Here is a 26,382-nt window from a genome sequence, read left to right as displayed (position 1 = left end):
TTTTCACTGGTACTCCCTTTACTGATTGATCAATCCTCTCAGTGAATGAGGTCCTCTCCTCATTGATTGATTGATCCTTTACTTACTGATTACCCAATTCTTTCCTCACTGATCAATTCTCGCTTCACTGACTGATCTCCTACACTGATACCTGATCCTCACCTCAATGTTGAGATTAATCATCTCTTTGTTAGATTGATCCCCTTTGCACTCATTGATCTGCTCATCACTGATCAATTGATCCTTTATCCAATGATTGATCTGCTCCACATGGATCGGTCCACTGCTCACCAATCAATCCTTTCTTTACTGACAGATCAATCAATTCTCACTGATCCATTCTTCACTGATTGATTGATCCTCTGCTCATTGTTGCTCTCCTCCCTGATCAATCGATCCTCTCCTCGCTGAACAACTGATGCTCTCCTTTCTGCACAATCGATCCTCTCCTTATGTTTGATCCTCTCCTTCATGATTTATCATTTGTCCCGTTACTGGTTAATCCTCTCCTCGATTGCTGATCCTGTTCTCACTGATTGGTCCATCCTCTCCACTGACTGACCTTCTCTCCTCTGATCAATTAATCCTTTCCTGATTCATTGATCCTCTCCTTACTGATTGATTGTTCAATCCTCTCATCACTAATTGGTCCATTCCTCATCGACTGATTCTCTCTTCACTGATCAATCATTGAGGAAGGGGATCCTTAGCAAGTGGATTAATCCTCTCCTTAATTATCGATCTATTGTCTTCTCACTAAATGATCAATCCTCTCTTCACTGGTCAATCATTTTTTTTTGTAGAACCTCCACAGTGTGGAAACAGGCCACTCAACCCAACAAGTCCACACCAACCCTCCAAAGAGCAACACACACACAGACCCATCCCCAACCCTATCCCTGTAACCCTGTTCTTCCCATGGCTAACACACCTAGCCTACACGTCTCTGAACACTATGATTAATTTAGCGTGGCCAATCCACGTAATTTGCACATCTTTAGAATGTGTCATAGAGATGGACAGCACAGTAAACAGACCCTTCGATCCAACTTGTCCATGCTGACCAGATATCCCAACCTAATCTAGTCTCATTTGCCAGCACTTGGCCCATATCCCTCTCAACCCTTCCTATTCATATTCCCATCCAGGTGCCTTTTAAATGTTGCAATTGTACCACTACTGCCTCTGGCAGCTTATTCCTTCCACGCACCACCCTCTGCGTGAAAGGGTTGCCCCTTAGATCCTTTTTATATCTTTCCCCACTCACCTTAAACCTATGACCTCTAGTTGTGGACTCCCCCAACTCAGGGAAAAAACCTTGTCTATTTATCCTATCCATGCCCCTCATGATTTTATAAATCTCTATAAGGGTTACCCCTCAGTCTCTGATGCTCCAGAGAAAACAGCTCCAGCCTACTCAGCCACTCCCTATAGCTCAAATCCTCCAACCCTAGCAACATTCTTGGAAATCTGTTCTGAACCCTTTCAGATTTCACAACGTTAAAAATCAGACAACACCAGGTTATGGTCTAACAGGTTTATTTGGAAGCAAACAAACCTGATGTTGTGTGATTTTTAACTTTGTCCACCTCAGTCCAATATCGGCACCTCCAAGTTTAACAACATACTTCCAATAGGAAGGAGACCAGAATTGCACGCAATATTCCAACAGTGGCCCAATCAATGTCACGTACAGCCAAAACATGACCTCCCAACTCCAATACTCAATGCTCTGACCAATAAAGGAAAGCTTACTAAACGCCTTCTTGACTATCCTATCTACCTGCGACTCCACTTTCAGGGAGCAATGAACCTGCACTCAAGGTCTCTTTGTTCAGCAACACTCCTCAGGACCTTCCCATTAAGTGTATAAGTCCTGGTCTATTTGCTTTTCTAAAATACAGCACCTCGCATTTATCTAAATTAAACTCCATTTGCCACTCCTCAGCCCACTGGCCCATCAGATCACGATTCTATTGTACTCCAAGGTAATCTTCTTCACTGCCCACTAAACCTCACAATTTTGGTGTCATCTGCAAACTTACTAACTATACCTTCTATGTTCACATTCAAATCATTTATATAAATGACAAAAAGTAGTGGACCCAGCACAGTTCTCAGGCCTCCAGTCTGAAAAGCAACCCTACGTCACAACCCTCTGTCTTCTACCTTTGAGCCAGTTCCGTATCCAAATGGTTAGTTCTCCCTGTATCCCATGAGATCTAACCTTGCGAACCAGTCTCCCAGAAGGAACCTTGGCAAACGCCTTACTGAAGTCCATATAGATCACGTTCACCTCTCTGCTCTCATTAATCCTCTTTGTTACTACTTCAAAAAACTCAATCAAGTTTGTGAGACATGATTTCCCATGCACAAAGTCATGCTGACTATCCCTAATCAGTCCTTGCCTTTCTCAATATATGTAAATCCTGTCCCTCAGGATTCCCTCCAACAACTTGCCCACCACTGATGTCATGTTCACTGGTCTATAATTCCCTGGCTTTTCCTTGTCACCTTTCTTAAATAGTGGCACCACATTAGCCACTCTCCAGTCTTCCAGCACCTATCCTGTGAACATCGGTGATATAAATATCTCAGCATGGGGCCCAGCAATCACTTGGAGGAGAAAGTGAGGTCTGCAGATGCTGGAGATCAAAGTTGAAACTTTATTGCTGGAACAGCACAGCAGGTCAGGCAGCATCCAGGGAACAGGAGATTCGACGTTTCGGGCACAGGCCCTTCTTCAGGAATGAGCAGAGAGTGTTCAGCAGGAGAAGATAAAAGGTAGGGAGGAGGGACTTGGAGGAGGGGCGTTGGAAATATGATAGGTGGAAAGAGGTCAAGGTGAGGGTGATAGGTCGGAGTAGGATGGAGGCGGAGAGGTCAAGAAGACGACTGCAGGTCAGGAAGGCGGTGCCGGGCTGGAGGGATTCGGCTGAGACAAGGTGGGGGGAGGGGGGATGAAGAAACTGGTGAAGTTCAAGTTCATCCCCTGTGGTTGGAGGGTTCCCAGTCGGAAGATAAGACGCTCCTCCTCCGACCGTCGCGTTGTTGTGGTTTGGCGGTGGATGAGTCCAATGACCTGCATATCCTCGGTGGAGTGGGAGGGGGAGTTGAAATGCTGTGCTACAGGGTGGTTGGGTTGGTTCGTCCGGGTGGCCCAGAGGTGCTCTCTGAATCGCTCCGCAAGTAGGCGGCCTGTCTCCCCAATATAGAGGAGGCCACACCGGCTGCAGCGGATGCAGTAGATGATGTGGGTGGAGGTGCAGGTGAATCTGTGGCGGATATGGAAGTTTCCTTTGGGGCCTTGGAGAGAAGTGAGGGGGGAGGTGTGGGCCTTGGAGAGAAGTGAGGGGGGAGGTGTGGGGAGCAGCAATCACTTCCCTAGCTTCCCATAGAGTTCTGGATACACCTGATTAGGTCCTGGGGATTTACCCACTTTTATACGTTCCAAGACATCCAGCTCCTCCTCCTCTGTAATATGGACATTTTTCAAGATGTCATTATATATTTCCCCACATTCTATATCTTCCATGACCTTCTCCACAGTAAGTACTGATGCAAAATACTTGTTCAGTATCTACCCCTTTTCCTGTGGGAGGAAACTGAAACACCCGACAGAAACCCACATAGACCTGGGAATAACGTGCAAACTCCACACAGACAGTTCCCTAAGGCTGGAATCGAACCTAGGTTCCTGGCACTGTGAGGCTACAATGCTGACCACTGAACCACCGTGCTGTGCTGGTTGATCACTGGTCGATCATTTCTTCACTGATCCTCTCCACTCATCGATCAACTCCCTCTTCTCTGATTATGTGATTGATCCTCACATAAATTGATCCTCTTCTTACTAATTGATCGTCTTCACTGATCACCCAATCCACTCATCATTGTTCAATCAATCCTGTCTTCACTCTTCAATCGATCCTTTCATCACTGATCAATTAATCCTCTCTTCACCGATCAATCAATCGTCTCTTGCTGATCAATTGATGCTCTCCTCACTGATCTATTCTCTCATCACTGATTGGTATCTGCTTCTCTCCCATTGACCAATCCTCTCCTCACGAATCAATTACGACTCTCCTCATTTATTGATCCACTCCTCTCTTCACTGATACCTGATTCTCTCCTGTTAGATCAATCCTCTCCTCGCTGTTAGATTGATCAACTTTTCATTGGTAGATCGATCATCTGCTCACCAATTAATCTTGTTGATCAACTGATCCTCTCCTCAGTGACTGAGCAATCATCTCCAAATTTATTACTCCTCCTCACTGATCATCTCTCAATTGATCCTGTCTTCATCATTTGATTAATTAACCTACTCCTTCTGAATGGTCATAAATTTATTCAGTTTCCATATCCTTCCCTAACTTCTACCTTCCAATGTGGACTGGATAAATTCCAGCATTGCCATATTGTTCTCCAGGATCAGAGTGAAGTAACTGGCAGACAGCTGGGTCAGAAATAATAACAATGATGGACGGTTTGCTGATATTTCACAGGGAAATCACTTGATATCATTTCTTCTAGGATCATAATGAGGAATCATTGCCAACAGAGGAAGAATCCAAACCTGCAGAAGAAAGCATCAAAGAAGCTGAGGAGAAATCCTGAAAAATTAACTGGTCCAACTCAACTCTGGCTTGAGAAGTGGAAATAAACTGTTCATCATTTGATTTTCCATTAAATTAATACATTCTCAGTTAGTTATATGAGTATCATAATTTGAGATATTGATTCGGTGAATTTTTACAATTTTTTTGAACCCCTGACGTTAGTGTTAGAATTTAATATTGAATAAAGTGCCCTCCACACTGTCCCCATCAAACAGTCCCAGGACAAGAACAGAGCTGAAAAATGTGTTGCTGGAAAAGCACAGCAGGTCAGGCAGCATCCAAGGAGCAGGAGAATCGATGTTTCGGGCATAAGCCCTTCTTCAGGAATCGATTCTCCTGCTCCTTGGATGCTGCCTGACCTGCTGCGCTTTTCCAGCAACATATTTTTCAGCTCTGATCTCCAGCATCTGCAGTCCTCACTTTCTCCCAGGACAAGAACAGCATCACGTTAGATACAGAGTAAAGCTACCTCTACATTTTTAAACTGAAAGTAAAGTTTCCTTGAGACTGTCTCCATCCAACACCTCCAGAATAGGTATAGCATAGGATTAGATGAATAGTAAAGCTTTCCCCCTTTTAAACTGAAAGTAAAGCTGCTTCTATATTGTTTCCATCAAATAGTCCCATGACAAGTACAGCAGGGGGTTGGATACAGAATATACCTCTGTACTGTTTGTTAGGAGAACAGATCATAGGCCTGAATTACTTATGGACCTGCGAAGGCATTCTTTTGAGAACAGCCACTAAACAGCCCTGTGCTGTAAAGAAAAATTCTATCAGAGTGTTGAAAGCCAGGCTAGCCAGTGAACTCACTGTCAAAAAGGGAACAGTAAAGAGACCTGTCAACTAATTTGTACAGTCAAGAATCTCAAAATTAACTACTCATGACCAACAGCAGCACTTGCCACGATCTATGTTCTGTCATCCAATTTAATGGCCACAGTGTTCTGCCATCTACTTATCTCTTGACTCAATTCACATTTTGAATCTGTGTGTATGTATGTCATGTTTTATGATTGTTTCTCACACTGAGTAGCTCATAAACTCATTCTTTGACTCAAGAAGTCTGGTTAAATTGGCTCCTTTTAAACTATTAGAACATTTCAATTGGGACAGAAAAACAGAAGGGAAGGGATCCTTTTTAAATTGACCTTGCAGCAACAAACCAAGAGAGGGGTTTAATTTGGAGGTTTCCCATCTGGAATTGTAATAAATTGGGGACCCTTGCCCAGGAACCAGTGATAACAACTGCCACATCAAACATTCCTAGGACTGGTGCAGTATGGGTTTACATAGAGAAAACTCACTGTATACTGTCCCCTTTAACACTCCTGGGACAGGTACTACAATGTGAGGTTAAATACAGAGTAAAACTCCCTTGGCTCTGTCCCCATTTAAACAATCACAGGCCATGTAGAGCCTGCATTTGACATAGAATAAATCTTCCCCTTACCTAATAGGGTGGCTCAGTGGTTAGCACTGCAGCCTCGCAGCACCAGGGCCCCAGGTTCGATACTAGCCTTGGGTGACTGTCTGTGTGGAGTTTGCACATTCTCCCCGTGTCTGCGTGGGTTTTCTCCGGGTGCTCCGGTTTCCTCCCACAATCCAAAGATGTGCAGGTCAGGTGAATTGGCCATGCTAAATTGCCCATAGTGTTAGGTGCATTAGTCAGAGGGAGATGGGTCTGGGTGGGTTACTCTTCGGAGGGTCGGTGTGGACTGGTTGGGCCGAAGGGCCTGTTTCCACACTGTAGGGAATCTAACCTAATATAAAAACATAAGCAATTGGGGCTGGAGTAGACTGAACTGCCCTTGAGTCTGGCCCTCTATTCAGTATATTCATCGCTCAACCATACATTCCCAGCCAATCCTCTGATTCCCTAAGAGATCAAAAAATCTGTTATTCTCAGTTTTATACTCAACATTGCAACATTCACAACTTTCTAGGGTGGAAAATTCCAAAGATTAAAAATCCTCAGTGAAGAAAATTCTTCCCATCCCAGTCTTAAATGAGAGGCACTTTTTCCTGAGACTGCGTTCCCATCTTCCAGATTTCCCAGGCAGAGTGAATAACCTTAAGGGCAGGAATGACTCAGAAAACGTGCAGAGTATACTTCTCCAAACCAATAGATCAAGTGTTTCCAAAGTTGGTACATCAATACCAAAATAAAAACTCTTTTGACACTATCTTATCAAACAGTTACAGGAATGGGAGAAAGTGAGGACTGCAGACGCTGGAGATCAGAGTCAAAAGCATGTTGCTAGAAAAGCACAGACAGCATCTGCGGAACAGGAGAATAGACGTTTTGGGCATAACATCATCAGGAATGGATGATGAGGTTGGAGGCTGTGGGTGGGAGATCCCCAGAGATGATGAGGTGAGAGAGATGATGGTTTGGTGATGGGAGGTGAGGTTGTGGTCAAGGGCGCAGTAGGAGGAGGTGTGTGAGAGTTGGCACCTGGATCCAGTGGTGTTGATGTCGATGTGCCAAACTACCACAGCACCCCCATGTCTGCTGGTTTGATGGTGGGGTTGGGGTTGGATCGGAGAGCTGCGCTTTGCGAGGGTGGGAGATTGGAGTGGGTTAGGGGAGTGGACAGGGTTGAGGTGGTCTATTTCGTGGTGACAGTTTGAAATGAAAAGGTCAAGGGTGGGTAACAGGCCAGCACGGGGTGTCCAGGTAGATGGGGTATGTTGGATGCGAGAGAGGGGGTCCTCAGTGGGTGGGCAGGAGTCGGAGGCAGTGGAAGAAATGCTCAATATTGCAATGTATGTCGAACTCATTAATCTGGAAGTGTAGAGGGATGAAGGTGAGGCCTTTACTGAGGATTGAACGTTCATCCTCAGTAAGGGGGAGGTCTGTGGGAATAGTAAAAACAAGGTGCAAGGCTGGGAGCTAAAACCTGGGGTTGGGGTGGAGACTGCCACTGGAGTGGGTATGGGTATGGTTATGGGTCAGATGTGACGTCGCCAATTGAAGTGACACTTACCATGGGGGCGGAAGTGGTGTCGACGATGTAGTCATTGGTGTTCCAGTGACTGACGCCTCTGGGGGCAGAAGTGGCTGCTGCAGTGGCAACTGCGGGGTCAGAAGTGATGTGGAGGGTAGGTATCGTGTCAGTGCTAGCGGCAGTGGATCCTGTGGTGGTCATGGAGGCAGTTGTCTCCCCAGCGATCGCGGAGGTAGTAGGCTGGATGGTGATCGCGGAGGTGGCGTGGCTGCAATCTGTGGGGTGGCGGGGCTGGAAGTGACATCATCATTCGCCACGGTGGTGGTGGCTGGAGCGGCCGCATGGCTAATGGCATTGAGCAGTTTCAGAGGCCAGGAGAAGGTTTTGGAATGGTTGAGGAGCCCTGAGTATTGACGTAAGTACATGGGAACTTGTTTAACTTACATTCTTTTATGTCCGCTATGGTGAAGAAAAAGCATTTCTTGAGTGTGTGAATTCTTCTGAGGATATAAAACAGCAGAGGTCCTTTGCAGGTCTGGGAGAGTGTGGCCATGAGCTAGGAAGCGTAGGTGGCAGTGCATGGAGGATCCGGAAGGAGAACCATTTCTGAAGGATTCGTATTTGTAGTACATATGTTGGCCTGTTCAGGTACAAATTATGTTAGTCTGTATGTAGTCTGTAATCCATGCAGGATCAGATGGTTCCAAAGGCAGGCACTGAGGAAGGAGATGAGGCTGTGGCAGCGAGTTTGCTTCAGGACGTGGCTGAAGAGCTTCAGGGCAGAGGAGATGACATGGGAGGGTGCAATGAGAGAGAGGGACTCAATGAGATCCTTGTAGAGAGAGGAGGAGAACTTCTTCAAGACAGGCATTCTTGAAATCAACTAGGAGAAAGTGAGGATAGTAGATGCTGGAAATCAGAGCCGGGTGTGTGTTACTGGAAAATCACAGGAGATCAGGCAGCATCCAATGAGCAGGAGAATTGACATTTCGGGCATAAGCACTTCATCACGGATGGCACAGTGGCTCAGTGGTTAGCACTGCTGCCTCACAGTGCCAGGGACCCAGGTTCAATTCTAGCCTTGGGCGGCTGTCTGTGTGGAGTATGCACATTTTCCCCGTGTCTGCATGGGTTTCCTCCGGGTGCTCTGGTTTCCTCCCACAGTCCAAAAATGTGCAGATCAGGTGAATTGGCCATGCTAAATTGCCCATTGTGTTAGATGTATTAGTCAGAGGGAAATGGGTCTGGGTGGGTTACTCTTCGGAGGGTCGGTGTGGACTTGTTGGGCCAAAGGGCCTGTTTCCACACTGTAGGGAATCTAATCTAATCAGGAATGAGTGCAGTATGGGTTCGATGCATACTAATCTGTGTTTCAGAAATTGGTGAGTTTTGCCACTAATTATATACTTCTTAACTCAATGGTAAAAATGTTAATCTTTATTTATAGGACGTGAACCCAGACCCAAGTAGGGACACTACCACTGTGCTACAAAAGCCCTCAAGCTTGAGTGATACTTTATTTTCTAGAAGGAGCTATTAGATTAGATTCCCTACAGTGCGAAAACAGGCCCTTCGGCCCAACAAGTCCACACCCACCCTCCGAAGAGTAACCCACCCACCATTTCCCTCTGACTAATGCACCTATCACTATGGGCAATTTAGCATGGCCAATTCACCTGACCTGCACATCTTTGGACTGTGGGAGGAAACCGAAGCACCCAGAGGAAACCCACACAGACAGGGGGAGAATGTGCAAACTCCACACAAGTGGAGCCTAAGATGGGGCCCTAGTGCTGTGAGGCAGCAGTGCTATCCACCGAGCCACTGAACATTTTATTCCCCACCACAAAATCACTAGTGTTAATTTTAGAATCCCTACAGTATGGGAGCTGGCCATTCAGCCTATCGAGTGCACACCGACCCTCTCAAGAGCATCCCACCCAATATACCTGTAAACCGGCATTTCCCATGGCAAATCCATCTTGCCTGCACATCTCTGTAAACTATGGGCAATTTAGCATCTAACCTGCATATCTTTGGATTGTGGGAGGAAACCCACACAGACACAGGGAGAATGTTCCTAAATCTACATAGACAATTGCCCGAAGCTGGAATTGATCCCAGGTCCTTGGCACTGTGAGGCAGCAGTGCTAACCATTGAGCCATGTGCCACCTGTTTTCTCCTTTATCCTCAATCACTAAATCAGTTTGCTTTTGAATTAATTACCAATTAAAAGTAAGTCTTTTTTAAAAAACATCTAAAAATGTTATCACATACAACTGACTGGCTTTTCTTCCCACCATCAAATCGTCCATGGCATTTTCATCTATGCACCACCACCAGTGATGTGCTTTCCAGCTCAAGTGAACCTTTTTTCTATTTTCTGATCAGCCTGTTCAGAGATAGTAGCACTCAACACTGGAGCAGGTAGAACTTGAACCCAGACCTCCTAGCTCACAGGCAGGGACATTACCAGTGCATCACAAAGAGCCATCCAATTTATAGAGTCATAGAGATGTACAGTATGGAAACAGACCTTTCGGTCCAACCCGTCCATGCTGACCAGATATCCCAACCCAATCTAGTCCCATTTGCCAGCACCCGGCCCATATCCCTCCAAACCCTTCCTATTCATATACCCATCCAAATGCCTCTTAAATGTTGCAATTGTACCAGCCTCCACCACTTCCTCTGGCAGCTCATTCCGTACACGTATCACCCTCTGTTTGAAAAAGTTGCCCCTTAGGTCTCTTTTATATCTTTCCCCTCTTACCCTAAACCTATGCCCTCTAGTTCTGGACTCCCCGACCCCAGGAAAAGACTTTGCCTATTTACCCTATACATGCCCCTCATAATGTTGTAAACCTCTATAAAGTCACCCCTCAGCTCCAGGGAAAACAACCCCAGCCTATTCAGCGTCTCCCTATAGCTCAAATCCTCCAACCCTGGCAACATCCTTGTAAATCTTTTCTGAACCCTTTCAAGTTTCACAACATCTTTCGGATACAAAGGAGACCAGAATTGCATGCAATATTCCAACAGTGGCCTAACCAATGTCCTGTACAGCCATAACATGACCTCCCAACTCCTGCACTCAATACTCCGACCAATAAAAGAAAGCATACCAAATGCCTTCTTCACTATTCTGTCGAGCTGCGACTCCAATTTCAGGGAGCTATGAACGTGCACTCCAAGATCTCTTTGTTCAGCAACACTCCCTAGGACCTTATCATTAAGTGTATAAGTCCTGCAGCACCTCGCATTTATCTGAATTAAACTCCAACTGCCACTTCTCAGCCCATTGGCCCATCTGGTCCAGATCTTGTTGTAATCTGAGGTAACCCTCTTCCCTGTCCACTACACCTCCAATTTTGGTGTCATCTGCGAACTTACTAACTGTACCTCTTATGCTCGCATCCAAATCATTTATATAAATGACAAAAAGTAGAGGACCCAGCACCGATCCTTGTGGCACTCCACTGGTCACAGGCCTCCAGTCTGAAAAACAACCCTCCACCACCACCCTCTGTGTTCTACCTTTGAACCAGTTCTGTATCCAAATGGCTAGTTCTCCCTGTATTCTGAGAGATCTAACCTTGCTAATCAGTCTTCCATGGGGAACCTTGTCGAACGCCTTACTGAAGTCCATATAGATCACATCTACTGCTCTGCCCTCATCAATCCTCTTTGTTCACCGATCTATAGTTCCCTGGCTTGTCCTTACCACCCTTCTTAAACAGTGGCACCAGGTTTGCCAACCTCCAGTCTTCCGGCACCTCACCTGTGATTATCGATGATACAAATATCTCAGCAAGAGGCCCAGCAATCACTTCTCTAGGTTCCCACAGAGTTCTAGGGTATACCTGATCAGGTTCTGGGGATTTATCCACCTTTACCCATTTCAAGACATCCAGCACTTCCTCCTCTGTAATCTGGACATTTTGCAAGATGTCACCATCTACTTCCCTACAGTCTATATCTTCCATATCCTTTTCCACAATAAATACTGATGCAAAATACTCATTTAGTTTCTCCCCCATTTTCTGCGGCTCCACACAAAGGCCACCTTGCTGATTTTTGAGGAGCCCTATTCTCTCCCTAGTTACCCTTTTGTCCTTAATGTATTTGTAAAAACCATTTGGATTCTCCTTAATTCTATTTGCAAAGCTATCTCTTGTCCACTTTTTGCCCTCCTGATTTCCCTCTTAAGTATACCCCTACTTCCTTTATACTCTTCTAAGGATTCACTCGATCTATCCTGTCTACACCTGACATATGCTTCTTTCTTTTTCTTAACCAAACCCTCAATTTCTTCAGTCATCCAGCATTCCCTATACCTACCAGCCTTCCCTTTCACCCTAACAGGAATATATTTTCTCTGGACTCTCGTTATCTCATTTGTGAAGGCTTCCCATTTTCCAGCCATCCCTTTACCTGCGAACATCTGCCCCCAATCAGCTTTCAAAAGTTCTTGCCTAATACTGTCAAAATTGGCCTTTCTCCAATTTAAAATTTCAACTTTTAGATCCAGTCTATCCTTTTCCATCACTATTTTAAAACGAATAGAATTATGGACGCTGGCCCCAAAGTGCTCCCCCACTAACACCTCAGTCACCTGCCCTGCCTTATTTCCCAAGAATAGGTCAAGTTTTGCACCTTCTCTAGTAGGTACATCCACATACTGAATCAGAAAATTGTCTTGTACGCACTTAACAAATTCCTCTCCATCTAAACCTTTAACACTATGGCAGTCCCAGTCTATGTTTGGAAAGTTAAAATCCCCTACCATAACCACCCTATTATTCTTACAGATAGCGGAGATCTCCTTATAAGATTGTTTCTCAACTTCCCTCTGACTATTGGGGGGTCTATAATACAATCTCAATAAGATCATCCCTTTCTTATTTCTCAGTTCCACCCAAATAACTTCTCTGGATGTATTTCTGGGTATATCCTCCCTCAGCACAGCTGTAATGCTATCCCTTATCAAACATGCCACTCCCCCTCCTCTCTTGCCTCCCTTTCTATCCTTCCTGTAGTATTTGTATCCTGGAACATTAAGCTGCCAGTCCTGCCCATCCTGAGCCATAGAGTCATAAAGATGCACAGCATGAAAGGACATGCACATAGGTAGGAAGAGGGGTGGGGAGGTCATTCAAGAGCTCAAGGAGTTAGGCTGGAAGCTAAAAGCTAGGACAGACAGAGTCGTCATCTCTGGGTTGTTGCCGGTGCCACGTGACAGTGAGGCAAAGAATAGGGTTGAACACGTGGCTGCAAGGCTGGTGTAGGAGGGAGGGCTTCAGATATTTGGACAATTGGACTGCATTCTGGGCAAGGTGGGACCTGTACAAACAGGACGGGTTGCACCTGAACCAGAAGGGCACCAATATCCTGGGGGGTAGGTTTGCTAGCACTCTTCGGGGGGGTTTAAACTAATTTGGCAGGGGGATGGGATCCGGACTTGTAGTCCAGCAAGTAGGTTAGCTGTTTGTCAGGATGCCCAAGACTGTAGGGAGGCTGTGGAGAAGGTAGCACTGACAGGGACTACTTGCGGACACAGAGATGGGCTCAAGTGCGTATACTTCAACGCAAGGAGTATCAGAAATAAGGTGGGTGAACTTAAGGCGTGGATCGGTACCTGGGACTACGATGTTGTGGCCATCACGGAAACGTGGATAGATGTGGGACAGGAATGGCTGTTGGAGGTTCCTGGTTACAGGTGTTTCAGCAAGATTAGGGAGGGTGGGAAAAAAGGAGGGGGGGTGGCATTGCTAATTAGAAATGGTATAACGGCTGCAGAAAGGAAGTTTGAGGGGGATCTGCCTCTGGAGGTAGTATGGGCTGAAGTCAGAAATAGGAAAGGTGCAGTCACCTTGTTGGGTGTTTACTATAGGCCCCCCAATAGCAGCAGAGATGTGGAGAAACAGATTGGGAAACAGATTTTGGAAAGGTGCAGAAGCCACAGGGTCGTAGTCATGGGCGACTTCAACTTCCCAAATATTGATTGGAAGCTCTTTAGATCAAGTAGATTGGATGGGGCGGTGTTTGTGCAGTGTGTCCAGGAAGCTTTTCTAACGCAGTATGTAGATTGTCCAACCAGAGGGGAGGCCATATTGGATTTGGTACTCGGTAATGAACCGGGACAAGTGGTGGGCTTGTTAGTGGGTGAACATTTTGGTGATGGTGACCACAATTCTGTGACTTTCACCTTGGTTATGGAGAGAGATAGGTGCGCCCAACAAGGTAGATTTTATAATTGGGGGAAGGGAAATTACGATGCTGTAAGGCAGGATTTGAGGAGCATACGTTGGGAGCATAGGCTGTCAGGGAAGGATGTGGTGGAAATGTGGAACTTTTTCAAAGAGCAGATACGACGTGTCCATGATATGTATGTACCTATCAGGCAGGAAAGAAATGGTCGTGTGAGGGAGCCTTGGTTGACGAGAGAGGTTGAATGTCTGGTAAAGAGGAAGAAGGAGGCTTACATAAGGTTGAGGAAACAGGATTCAGACAGAGCAGTGGAGGGATACAGGATAGCCAGAAGGGACCTGAAGAAAGGGATTAGGAGAGCTAAGAGAGGGCATGAAAAATCGTTGGCGGATAGGATCAAGGATAACCCCAAGGCATTTTATGCGTATGTGAGAAACCTGAGAATGACGAGAACGAGGGTAGGTCCGATCAAGGACAGTAGTGGGAGACTGTGTATTGAGTCGGAAGAGATAGGAGAGGTCTTGAACAAGTACTTCTCTTCAGTATTTACGAACGAGAGGGACCGTATTGTAGAAGAGGAGAGTGTGAAATGGACTGGTAAGCTAGAAGAGATACCTGTTAGGAAGGAAGATGTGTTGGACATTTTGAACAACTTGAGGATAGACAAGTCCCCCGGGCCTGACGGGATATATCCTAGGATTATGTGGGAAGCAAGAGAGGAAATTGCAGTACCGTTGGCAATGATCTTCTCGTCTTCACTGGCAACGGGGGTGGTACCAGGGGACTGGAGAGTAGCGAATGTTGTGCCCCTGTTCAAAAAAGGGAATAGGGATAACCCCGGGAATTACAGGCCTGTTAGTCTTACTTCTGTGGTAGGCAAAGTAATGGAAAGGGTACTGAGGGATAGTATTTATGAGTATCTGGAAAGACACTGCTTGATTAGGGACAGCCAACACGGATTTGTGAAGGGTAGGTCTTGCCTTACAAGTCTTATTGAATTCTTCGAGGAGGTGACCAAGCATGTGGATGAGGGAAGAGCAGTGGATGTAGTGTACATGGATTTTAGTAAGGCATTTGATAAGGTTCCCCATGGTAGGCTTATGCGGAAAGTCAGGAGGCATGGGATAGAGGGAAATTTGGCCAATTGGATAGAAAACTGGCTAACCGGTCGAAGGCAGAGAGTGGTGGTAGATGGTAAATATTCAGCCTGGAGCCCAGTTACAAGTGGAGTTCCGCAGGGATCAGTTCTGGGTCCTCTGCTGTTTGTAATTTTTATTAATGACTTAGATGAGGGAGTCGAAGGGTGGGTCAGTAAATTTGCAGATGATACGAAGATAGGTGGAGTTGTGGACAGTGAGGAGGGCTGTTGTCGGCTGCAGAGGGACTTAGATATGATGCAGAGCTGGGCTGAGGAGTGGCAGATGGAGTTCAACCCTGCCAAGTGTGAGGTTGTCCATTTTGGAAGAACAAATAAGAATGCGGAATACAGGGTTAATGGTAGGGTTCTTAGTCAGGTGGAGGAACAGAGGGATCTTGGGGTCTATGTACATAGATCTTTGAAGGTTGCCACTCAGGTGGATAGAGTTTGTAAGAAGGCCTATGGAGTATTATCGTTCATTAGCAGAGGGATTGAATTCAAGAGTCGTGAAGTGATGTTGCAGCTGTACAGGACTTTGGTTAGGCCACAGTTGGAGTACTGTGTGCAGTTCTGGTCGCCTCACTTTAGGAAAGATGTGGAAGCTTTGGAGAGGATGCAGAGAAGATTTACCAGGATGTTGCCTGGAATGGAGAGGAAGTCGTACGAGGATAGGTTGAGAGTTCTCGGCCTTTTCTCGTTGGAACGGCGAAGGATGAGGGGTGACTTGATAGAGGTTTATAAGATGATCAGAGGAATAGATAGAGTAGACAGTCAGAAACTTTTTCCCCGGGTACAACAGAGTGTTACAAGGGGACATAAATTTAAGGTGAAGGGTGGAAGGTATAGGGGAGATGTCAGGGGTGGGTTCTTTACCCAGAGAGTGGTGGGGGCATGGAATGCGCTGCCCATGGGAGTGGTAGAGTCGGAATCATTGGCGACCTTTAAGCGGCATTTGGATAGGTACATGGATGGGTACTTAATCTAGGTTAGAAGTTCGGCACAACATCGTGGGCCGAAGGGCCTGTTCTGTGCTGTATTGTTCTATGTTCTATGTTCTATGTTCTATGAAAACAGACCTTCAGTCCAACCCATCCATCCCGACCAGATATCCCAACCCAATCTAGTCCCACCTGGCAGCACCAGGCCCATATCCCTCCAAACCGTTCCTATTCATATACCCAGGAGTAAGTGAGGTCTGCAGATGCTGGAGATCAGAGCTGAAAATGTGTTGCTGGAAAAGCGCAGCAGGTCAGGCAGCATCCAGGGAACAGGAGAATCGACGTTTCGGGCATAAGCCCTTCTTCATATACCCATCCAAATGCCTCTCAAATGTTGCAATTGTACGAGCCTCCACCACAACTTCTGGCAGCTCATTCCGTACACGTACCACCCTCTGCATGAAAAGGTTGCCCCTTAGGTCTCTTTTATATCTTTCCCCTCTCACCCTAAACCTATGCCATCTACTTCTGGACTCCCCGACCCCTGGGAAAAGACTTTGTCTATTTATCCTATCCATGCCCCTCATAATTTTGTAAACCTCTATAAGGTCGCCCCTCAGCCTCCGAAGCTCCAGGAAAAACAGCCCCAGCCTGTTCAGCCTCTCCCTGTACTCAGATCCTCCAACCCTGGCAACATCCTTGTAAATCTTTTCTGAACCCTTTTAAGTTTCACAACATCTTTCCAATAGGAAGGAGACCAGAATTGGATGCAATATTCCAACAGTGGCCTAACCAATGTCCTGTACAGCCACAACATGACCTCCCAACTCCTGTACTCAATACTCTGACCAATAAAGGAAAGCATACCAAATGCCTTCTTCACTATCCTATCTACCTGCAACTCCACTTTCAAGGAGCTATAAACCTGCACTCCAAGGTCTCTTTGTTCAGCAACACTCCCTAGGACCTTACCATTAAGTGTATAAGTCCTGCTAAGAGTTGCTTTCCCAAAATGCAGCACCTCGCATTTATCTGAATTAAACTCCATCTGCTACTTCTCAGCCCATTGGCCCATCTGGTCCAGATCCTGTTGTAATCTGAGGTAACCCTCTTTGCTGTCCACTCCACCTCCAATTTTGGTGTCATCTGCAAACTTACTAACTGTACCTCTTATGCTCGCATCCAAATCATTTATGTCAATGACAAAAAATAGAGGGCCCAGCACTGATCCTTGTGGCACTCCACTGGTCACAGACCTCCAGGATGAAAAAAGGTGTTCCAAGGAACGACCTAATTACTGTCAGAAAATGCTGGAAAAACTCAACAGGTCTGACAGTATCTTTGGAAATAAAATCAGTGTTAATATTTTGAGTCGAAAGTCCTTTTGACCAGACGGCGAAATGTGAATTCATTATTATTGTAAAATGCTTTTGGTTCTCTAATCCCCATTATGGAACAAAGTCACCTTTAACTGACCTGCACATGTACAATGCCACATTCACAGCAATCTGGTTGACTCTTAACTGCCCTTTCATATGGCCTAGTGAGCAATTAGGAATGAGAAACAATTGGTGACATTGCCCTCATTCCCTGCATTTAAAAAATCTAGGCTGCAGCTAGGGACGTTTGCAAGATGGTCCACTCATATTCGCATTCCAATTATGTACAATCTTAAGATACGTGCCTGAATTTTAGTAGCCCTGAAAAACAGAGTCATGGAGTTTAGCTACAAAGGGATAGTGTCAGGAGTATGAATGCAGTGCAGGAAGGGTTGATAACAATTTATATCTAAAATATTACATTAAAAAACTGTGGTTCCAAGACTTTGCTCTACATTTTCCCTGACTTATATAACTGCATTAACCAGCATCTTTTTGACCTAAAAGTCTAAAAATACCAGTGCCAGGTTTTTTTTGTGTAACAATCAACTGAGACCATGTTTCTGTAATTGCTATGATATCCCAGTCTCATGTTCCTAACCATGCCCTAAGTTCATCTGCCTTCCTTGTTAGGCCCCTTGCATTGAAATAAATAGTTTAATTTATTAGTCAGGACAAGCAGGGACAAGGTAGGACTGTTTGAGTCGCTTCTGTTCTCAACTGTACCAGTCTCAGATTGATCTCTTTCGTCACTATCTCCCTGGGTCCCAACCCCCACCCCCCATGTCCCCCTTACTAGTTTAAATCCTCACAAGCAGCTCTAGCAAATTTCCCTGCCAGTATATTAGTCCCCTCCAATTTAAGTGCAAACCGTCCCTCATGTACAGGTCACTTCTACCCCAAAAGAGATTCCAATGATCCAAAAATGTAATCCTTCTCCCAAACACCAGCTCCTCAGCCATGCATTCATCTGCTCTATCCTCCTATTCCTGCCCTCACTAGCTCGTAGCACTGGGAGTAATCCAGATATTACTACTCTCGAGGACCTCCTTTTTAAATTTCTGCCTAACTCTCTGTAATCTCCCTTAAGAATCTCAACATTTTCCCTTCTTATGTCGTTGGTTCCAATGTGGACAATGACCTCCTGCTGGCCCCTCTCCCCCGTGAGAACGTTCTGCACCCTCTCTGAGACATCGTTGATCCTAGCACCAGGGAAACAACGCACCATTCTGCTTTTTTGCTGCTGGCCACAAAAATGTCTGTCTGTATCTCGGACTTCAGAGTCCCCTAACACAATTGATCTCTTGGAAGCCAAAGTACCCCTCGTTGCATTAGAGCCAGTCTCAATACCAGAAACTTGGCTGTTCGTGCTACGTTCCCCTGAGAATCCATCACCCTCTACATTTTCCAAAACAGCATTCCTGTTTGAAATGGGTATATACACAAAAGACTCCTGCACTAGCTGCCTACCTCTCTTACCCTTCCTGGAGTTAACCCATCTCTGTGACTGTATCTGGGACATTCCCCCCTTCCTATAACTGCCATCCATCACATACTGTTGCTGTTGCAAATTCCTCATTGCCTCTAACTCTCTCTCCAACTGATCCATTCTATCTGATAAGATTTACATCCAACAGCATTTATGGCAGATATAATCTGCATTAACCCTTGAACTCTCTTTAAACTCCCACAGCTGACAAGAGGTCCATATCACTGTACTAAAGGTCATATTTACTCCTTCACAATCTTCAGACCCAGAAAATAACACCGTTTTATTCCTCTACAAAACACTGTCCCAGGTTAAATTAATAGCTATGGCGTATATTTTAAATTTAATCAAGAGACATATCTCCAAAAACATATAAACAAGAAAAAAACCCACTCTACTCACTACTGCAGCCTTTCTGTTGGACTCATTTAAAACGACAATTAACTTATCTGATTCTGTGCTGAGAACTTCGCCCAAACAGGTTCCTCCAAGATTAGTCGTGAATTTTGTTAATTTTCCCAGACGCAGTCCGATGTCCAGTGATACATGAATTCAAAACAGCAAGGACAGTAACTGTGCAGGTTCTCTCTCTGTCTCTCCTGCACTGTCCGCACCATGTGCTTCCTTTGTCTGTGCTTCTCCCTTTTAAAACTGCTGTTGTTTTGACTTTTTTTTTCCAAAGTTTTCCCTATCCTCCATCTTGGAACTTGTGAATATTTTCTTTTTTTTGCTTATTTATATATTCTAGCTCAAGTGAATCCTTATCCTGGGTTGATGATTTTAATCTGCATACAATTTGTATACAATTAATAGATTAAGAGGTCTCTTATTGTGTAGTGATAGTGACCCTACCTGTAAGCCAAGAGGGCTTACAGGTAGGGTCACTATCACTACTCCCACCTACTCCAGACTTCTATGAACAGGTTGATTAAAAAAATAACTAAGAGTAAGATCCCCCATTAAATAAAAATTAAAGTTCACTTTTACAGCCAAATGTTCAAATATATTAAATGCAAAACTTTCACTTTCTGTACAAAGCATTACATCACAAGATGTCTCAAGTCTAGAAGCCTTCTTCATACATGCATTTACTTATGCACCAGGGTCCCAGGTTCGATTACAGCCTCAAGTAACTGTTTGTGTGGAGTTTGCACATTCTCCTCATGTCTGCATGGGTTTCCTCCAGGTGCTCCGGTTTCCTCCCACAGTCCAAAGACGCGCAGATCAGGTGAATTGGCCATACTAAATTGCCCATAGTGTGAGGAGCATTAGTCAGAAGGAAACTGATCCGGATGGGTTACTCTTCAGAGGATTGGTGTGGATTTATTGGGCCGAAGGGCCTGTTTCCACACTGTAGAGAATCTAATCTAATCTAATCAAATCAAAGTAGGCAGTGTCAAAAAGTGTGGTGCTGGAAAAGCACAGCAGGTCAGGTAGCATTTGAGGAGCTGGAGAGACAATGTTTAGAGCATAAGGTCTTCATGAGGAATCTGCTTAAAACAAGCAGTTGATGACTTTCATTTAATTTTAAAGATTTCCATTCTTTCCAGCATTTGTTGTTAGGCCAGCAAGGCCTTGACTCGACTCCAGTTTTTGTAAAGTGTACATTATCTAACAAAGAACAATCATAGTATTCAATGGGTGTACTAAATTCAGTATGTCCATTATTAAAGTTATTAACCAATAGAATCACATATCCACAAACACCATTAAAAAAATCAGATTTTCTACAATAAAAATACTTCTAAATTTGCCTTTTACTAACTCACCTTCCCAGGCTAGTGAGGTAAGAGTACTGCTCTAAATATCACATTTAACTGAGTGTGACATCAAGGAACTCCATCAAAACTGGAGTCAATGGAAATCAAGGAAAAACTCTCAGCCAGTTGGAATCATACCCATTGCAAAGGAAGATTGTTGAAGGTCAGTCACCTGAGCTCTTCTCTGCAGGAATCTTCAGGGTTACGTCCTTGGCCCAACCATCTTTAGCTTCTTCATCAATGAACTTCCCTCACAAAACCAGTAGTAGAAATGTTCGCTGATGACTGCACAATATTCAGTTTAATTCACAACTCCTCAGATACTGAAGCAGTCAATGTATAAATGCAACAAGACCTGACCCTAACCTTGCTTGGGCTGACAGATGGCAATTAACATTCACATCACACAAAGGCCAGAGAATGACCACCTCCAACAAGAATGAATCTACCATCACCCTTTGGTATTCAATTGCATCACTGAATTCCAAACTCATGACCAGTACCATCAAGAAGGACAAAGGGAATACCACCACATGCATGTTCCCTGCCAAGTCACTCAGCATAGAGTTGGAAATATATCACCATTCCTGGTGTCAATGGGTCAAAATCCTGAAAATTTCTCCATTACAACATTGTGGGTCAACCTACATTAAAATGAATGTTCAAAGTTTGGGAGAAGATTTGTAGCTCGGTGCTCGTTGTTATGGTTCTGTTCGCCGAGCTGGGAATTTGTGTTGCAGACATTTCGACCCCTGTCTAGGTGACATCCTCAGTGCTTGGGAGCCTCCTGTGAAGCGCTTCTGTGATGTTTCCTCCAGCATTTATAGTGGTTTGTATCTGCCGCTTCCGGTTGTCAGTTCCAGCTGTCCGCTACAGTGGCCGGTATATTGGGTCCAGGTCGATGTGCTTATTGATTGAATCTGTGGATGAGTGACATGCCTCTAGGAATTCCCTGGCTGTTCTGTGTTTGGCTTGTCCTATAATAGTAGTTTTGTCCCAGTCGAACTCATGTTGCTTGTCATCTGAGTGTGTGGCTACTAAGGATAGCTGGTCACGTCGTTTCGTGGCTAGTTGGTGTTCATGGTATGCATATGACAAACAGGAAGACAGCTAACGATCCGCATCCATGAACACCAACTAGCCACGAAACGACATGACCAGCTATCCTTAGTAGCCACACACTCAGATCACAAGCAACATGAGTTCAACTGGGACAACACTACTATTATAGGACAAGCCAAACACAGAACAGCCAGGGAATTCCTAGAGGCATGGCACTCATTCACAGATTCAATCAATAAGCACATCGACCTGGACCCAATATACCGGCCACTGCAGCGGACAGCTGGAACTGACAACCGGAAGCCGCAGATACAAACCACTATAAATGCCGGGGGAAACATCACAGAAGTGCTTCACAGGAGGCTCCGAAGCACTGAGGATGTCACCTAGACAGGGGTCGAAACGTCTGCAACACAAATTCCCAGCTCGGCGAACAGAACCATAACAACATTAAAATGGACTTCAGCGCTTCAAGAAGGCATTTAGGAAAGAATTGAATACAATCCTTAGAGTGTGGAAACAAGCAGTTTGGTCCAACCTTCACACAACTTTCTAAAGAGTAACCCATCCAGACCCATTCCCCCACCCCATTATCCTACATTTACCCTTGCCTAATGCACCTAACCTACCCATCCCTGAACACTATGGGTAATTTAGCATGGCCAATTCACCTGACCCCCACATCTTTGGATTGTGGAAGGGAACTGGTGCACCTAGAGGAAGCCCACACAGACACAGGGAGAATGTGCAAACTTCACACAGACAGTCACCCAAGGCTGGGATTGAACCCGGGTCCCTGGTGCTGTGAAGTAGTGTGCTCACCACTGAGCCACCTTGCTACCCCTCCTTCACCATCTCTTCATCTCAGTGGCAGCTAGGGATAGACAATAAATACTAACTCTGCCAGCATTAATTAAATCAATTAAAGCTCTGCCAGTATTAATTAAATCAATTAATGTTTTAAAATGAGCCTACTCACTGGAGTCACATCTAGTACAAAAACAGATGAATGTGGTTATTGGATGACAATCATCCCAGTCCCAGGAAATCAATGTGAGAGTTCTTCAGGACAGTGCCCAAGGACCAACCACCTTCATCAAAGATCTTCTCTCCATCATAAAGGATGGGGTTGTTTGCTGATGATTGCACAAAGTTCATCTGCAACTTGTCAGATATTGAAGCATTCTGTCTTGATATGTAGCAAGACTTTGACAAAAATTAGGCTTGGCCTAATAAATGGCAAGTAACATTTGCGCCACAGAAGTGCCAAATAATGACCATCTTCCTCTGACATTGAAAGGCATTACTATTGCTGAAATCCTCCCTATCAACATCCTGGAATGACCATGTTCCAAAAAGTGAAGATTTGGAGATGCCGGTGTTGGACTGGGGTGGACAAAGTTAAAAATCACACAACACCAAGTTATAGTCCAATAGGTTTATTTGGAAGCACTAGCTTTCAGAGCGCCGCTCCTTCATCAGGTGGTTGTGGAGTAAGACACAGAATTCATAACAAAGGTTTACAATGTGATGTAACTGAAATTATATATTGTAAAAGACCCGGACTGTTTGTTAACTCTCTCATTTTATTTTATTAGATTCCCTACAGTGTGAAAACAGGCCCTTTGGCCCAACAAGTCCACACCGACCCTCTGAAGCGCAACCCACCCAGACCCATTCCCCTACATTCACACCTGACTAATGCACCTAACACTACGGGCAATTTAGCATGGCCAATTCACCTGACCTGCACATCTTTGGATTGTGGGAGAAAACCAGAGCACCCGGAGGAAACCCACACAGACACGGGGAGAATGTGCAAACTCCACACAGTCACCCAAGGGGGGAATTGAACCCAGGTCTCTGGTGCTGAAGCAGTGGTAACCACTGAGCCATCCTGTCTTTTAGAATGACCATGTTTGTTTCATATGTAAATTGCAAAACTTTTTTAAAAAGTTACATTCTCAAGTGAACTTTAACAAATGTTGTCATGTCAGCCCAGATAATGCATTGAAGGTGCGAGCTGCCCTGTGTGAGACTGTGCGGGATTCACAGAATGATTTGGATTGAAATGTAGGGGGCGTGATCAATAACTTTAAGGATGACATGAAAATTGATAATGATGAGGATAGGCTTAAACTGCATGAGGAAAAGAATGAACTGATCAGCTGATGAGCAGAGCAGCAGCAAATGGAAAAGTGAGATAATGCACTTGGGGAAGGTTAATAAGGAAAGGATCTGGAGATCAGAGGACCTTCTGCATATCCACAGAGCCCTAAAGTAGCAGGGCAGGTAGATAAGGTGGTTATGTAGACTTATGGGATACTTGACCTTATTAACTAAGATATAGAATACAGGTTGAGGTTATGCTGGAACTGTTTATAAAACACTGGTTATGTGCTGTGGTTCTGTTCGCCAAGCTGGAAGTTTTTGTTGCAAACGTTTCGTCCCCTGTCTAGGTGACATCCTCAGTGCTTGGAGCCTCCTGTAAAGCGCTTCTGTGGTGTTTCCTCCGGCATTTATAGTGGCCTGTCCCTGCTGCTTCCGGTTGTCAGTTTCAGCTGTCCACTGTAGTGGCCGGTATATTGGGTCCAGGTTGATGTGTTTGTTGATGGAGTTTGTGGATGAGTGCCAAGCTTCTAGGAACTCCCTGGCTGTTCTTTGTTTCGCTTGCCCTATAATGGTAGTGTTGTCCCAGTCAAATTCATGTTGCTTGTCGCCTGCGTGTGTGGCTACTAGGGATAGCTGGTCGTGTCGTTTCGTGGCTAGTTGATGTTCGTGGATGCGGATCGTTAGCTGTCTTCCTGTTTGTCCTATATAGTGTTTTGTGCAGTCCTTGCATGGGATTTTGTACACTACATTAGTTTTGCTCATGCTGGGTATCGGGTCCTTCGTTCTAGTGAGTTGTTGTCTGAGTGTGGCTGTTGGTTTGTGTGCTGTTATAAGTCCCAGTGGTCGCAGTAGTCTGGCTGTCATTTCAGAGATGTTCTTGATGTATAGTATTGTGGCTAGTCCTTTGGGTTGCGGCATGTCCTCGTCCCGTTGAATTTCCCTTAGGCATCTGTTGATGAAATTGCGAGGATATCCGTTTTTGGCGAATACCTTGTATAGGTGTTCCTCTTCCTCTTTTTGCAGTTCTGGTGTGCTGCAGTGTGTTGTGACCCTTTTGAATAGTGTCTTGATGCAACTTCGTTTGTGTGTATTGGGGTGGTTGCTTTCATAGTTCAGGACTTGGCTGTGTGTGTGGCTTTCCTGTGTACCTTTGTGGTGAATTCTCCGTTTGGTGTTCTCTGTCCCCTCACGTCTAGGAATGGGAGTTGGTTATCCTTTTCTTCCTCTCTCGTGAATCGAATTCCTTTGAGTGTGGAGTTGATTATCCGGTGTGTTTTCTCTATTTCCGTGTTTTTAATGATTACAAAGGAGGCTCCCAAGCACTGAGGATGTCACCTAGACAGGGGACGAAACGTTTGCAACAAAAACTTCCAGCTTGGCGTACAGAACCACAGCAACGAGCACCCGACCTACAAATCTTCTCACAAACTTTGAACACTGGTTATGTTACAAGTGGAGCAGCTAAATGCAGTGATAGTCACCACATATAAGAAGGATCTGATCATGCTGAGAGGATGCAAAGGAGATTAACTAGGATGCTGCCCAGAGAGTCTGAGCTATGAGGAAACATTCAAGGCTGACAGAGGATAATTGACAGGGGTGTATAGGATTATGAGCAAATGGTCAGGGTGGGTAAGAACATTTAAGCACCACTCACTTGTGATACAATAGTATTATGGGCTAAAAATTGATTTTAGTCTGGTCAGATCTTTATTGTCTTTTGGACATGATGGGCTAAATAGCCTTCTTCTGTGCTGTAAACATTTTTGAATCTGAAACTTCAACCAGTCAAAAACTGGAATTGTCCAAAAACCAGGGGTCTCTCTTTTGGGCACTGCTCTGGAACAGAGTAAGGATGGGAATGATAGATTGTGTTTGAGACCACAGAAAGATAGCAGAAGAATGGGCCAATTAGGTTGCTACAGAGAGCCAGCATGGCAACAATGGGCCAATCAGCCTCCTGTAATGCTGCTCTCACTGTGCAGGTTCCATAAGACTATAACTCCATTCAACCCCTCACAGCTGATCCAGTAAACCTCACATTCATTTTTCTGCATTTTCCACTGTAAACCCTTGATTCCTCCTCCGATCAACAACCTCTGGTCTTGGACTCTTTCATTAGTGGAAACATCCTCTCAGCATTTACCCTTATGAATCCAACATGTTTCAATGACCTCACCTCCCATTCTTCTAAACTCCAGTGAGTTGTCTTAACCTGTTATAGCCTTTGCTCACACGTCAATCCCTCCATATCAGGAATCATCCTAGTGAAACTGTAATGTAATGAAATATTTTTCCCTCAATACAGGGACCAAAACTGCCCATAGTTCTCCAGATGAGGTCCTACTGGCATCTTGTACTATTTCAGTAAAACTTTCGATTCTTAAAACTCCACCCCCCTTGAAATAAGAGCCAGCATTCTATTAGTCTTCCTGATTACCTGCTGCACCTGTGTGCTAGTGTTTTGTGTTTGTGCACCCAAGTCCCTTTGTGTTACAGCTTTCTCCAGCTTTTCACAATTTAGATAATAATTATCCTTATGTTCTCCCTTCTGGCATGAACAACTTCGCATTTACCAACGTCATACTCTTATTTGTCAACCTCTTGCCCACTTACTTAACCTTTCAAAGTTACAAATCACACAACACCAGGTTGTAGTCCAACAGGTTTAATTGGAAGCACTAGCTTTCAGAGCACCGCTCCTTCATCAGGCGGTT

The 26,382-nt window shown here is 44.9% G+C and overlaps 1 protein-coding gene across 2 annotated transcripts in view; it reads left to right on the top strand.

The window, feature by feature from the left end:
- Positions 1–4,715, top strand: part of dydc2 (DPY30 domain containing 2) — a 36,548-nt gene extending 31,833 nt beyond the window's left edge. For both annotated transcript variants that reach the window (XM_043712240.2, XM_043712241.2), the window contains exon 6: positions 4,540–4,715. In XM_043712240.2, coding sequence (XP_043568175.1) covers positions 4,540–4,623 — 84 coding nt within the window. In that variant the 3' untranslated portion in view covers positions 4,624–4,715. The remainder of the gene's footprint in view (positions 1–4,539) is intronic.
- Positions 4,716–26,382: the final 21,667 nt, after the last annotated feature.

This window comes from Chiloscyllium plagiosum, unplaced genomic scaffold (genome assembly GCF_037043375.1).
Source record: "Chiloscyllium plagiosum isolate Xiang-an unplaced genomic scaffold, Cpla_swu_hap1 HiC_scaffold_22, whole genome shotgun sequence".
NCBI lineage: Eukaryota > Metazoa > Chordata > Chondrichthyes > Orectolobiformes > Hemiscylliidae > Chiloscyllium > Chiloscyllium plagiosum.
This window is presented reverse-complemented; position numbering and strand designations above follow the sequence as displayed.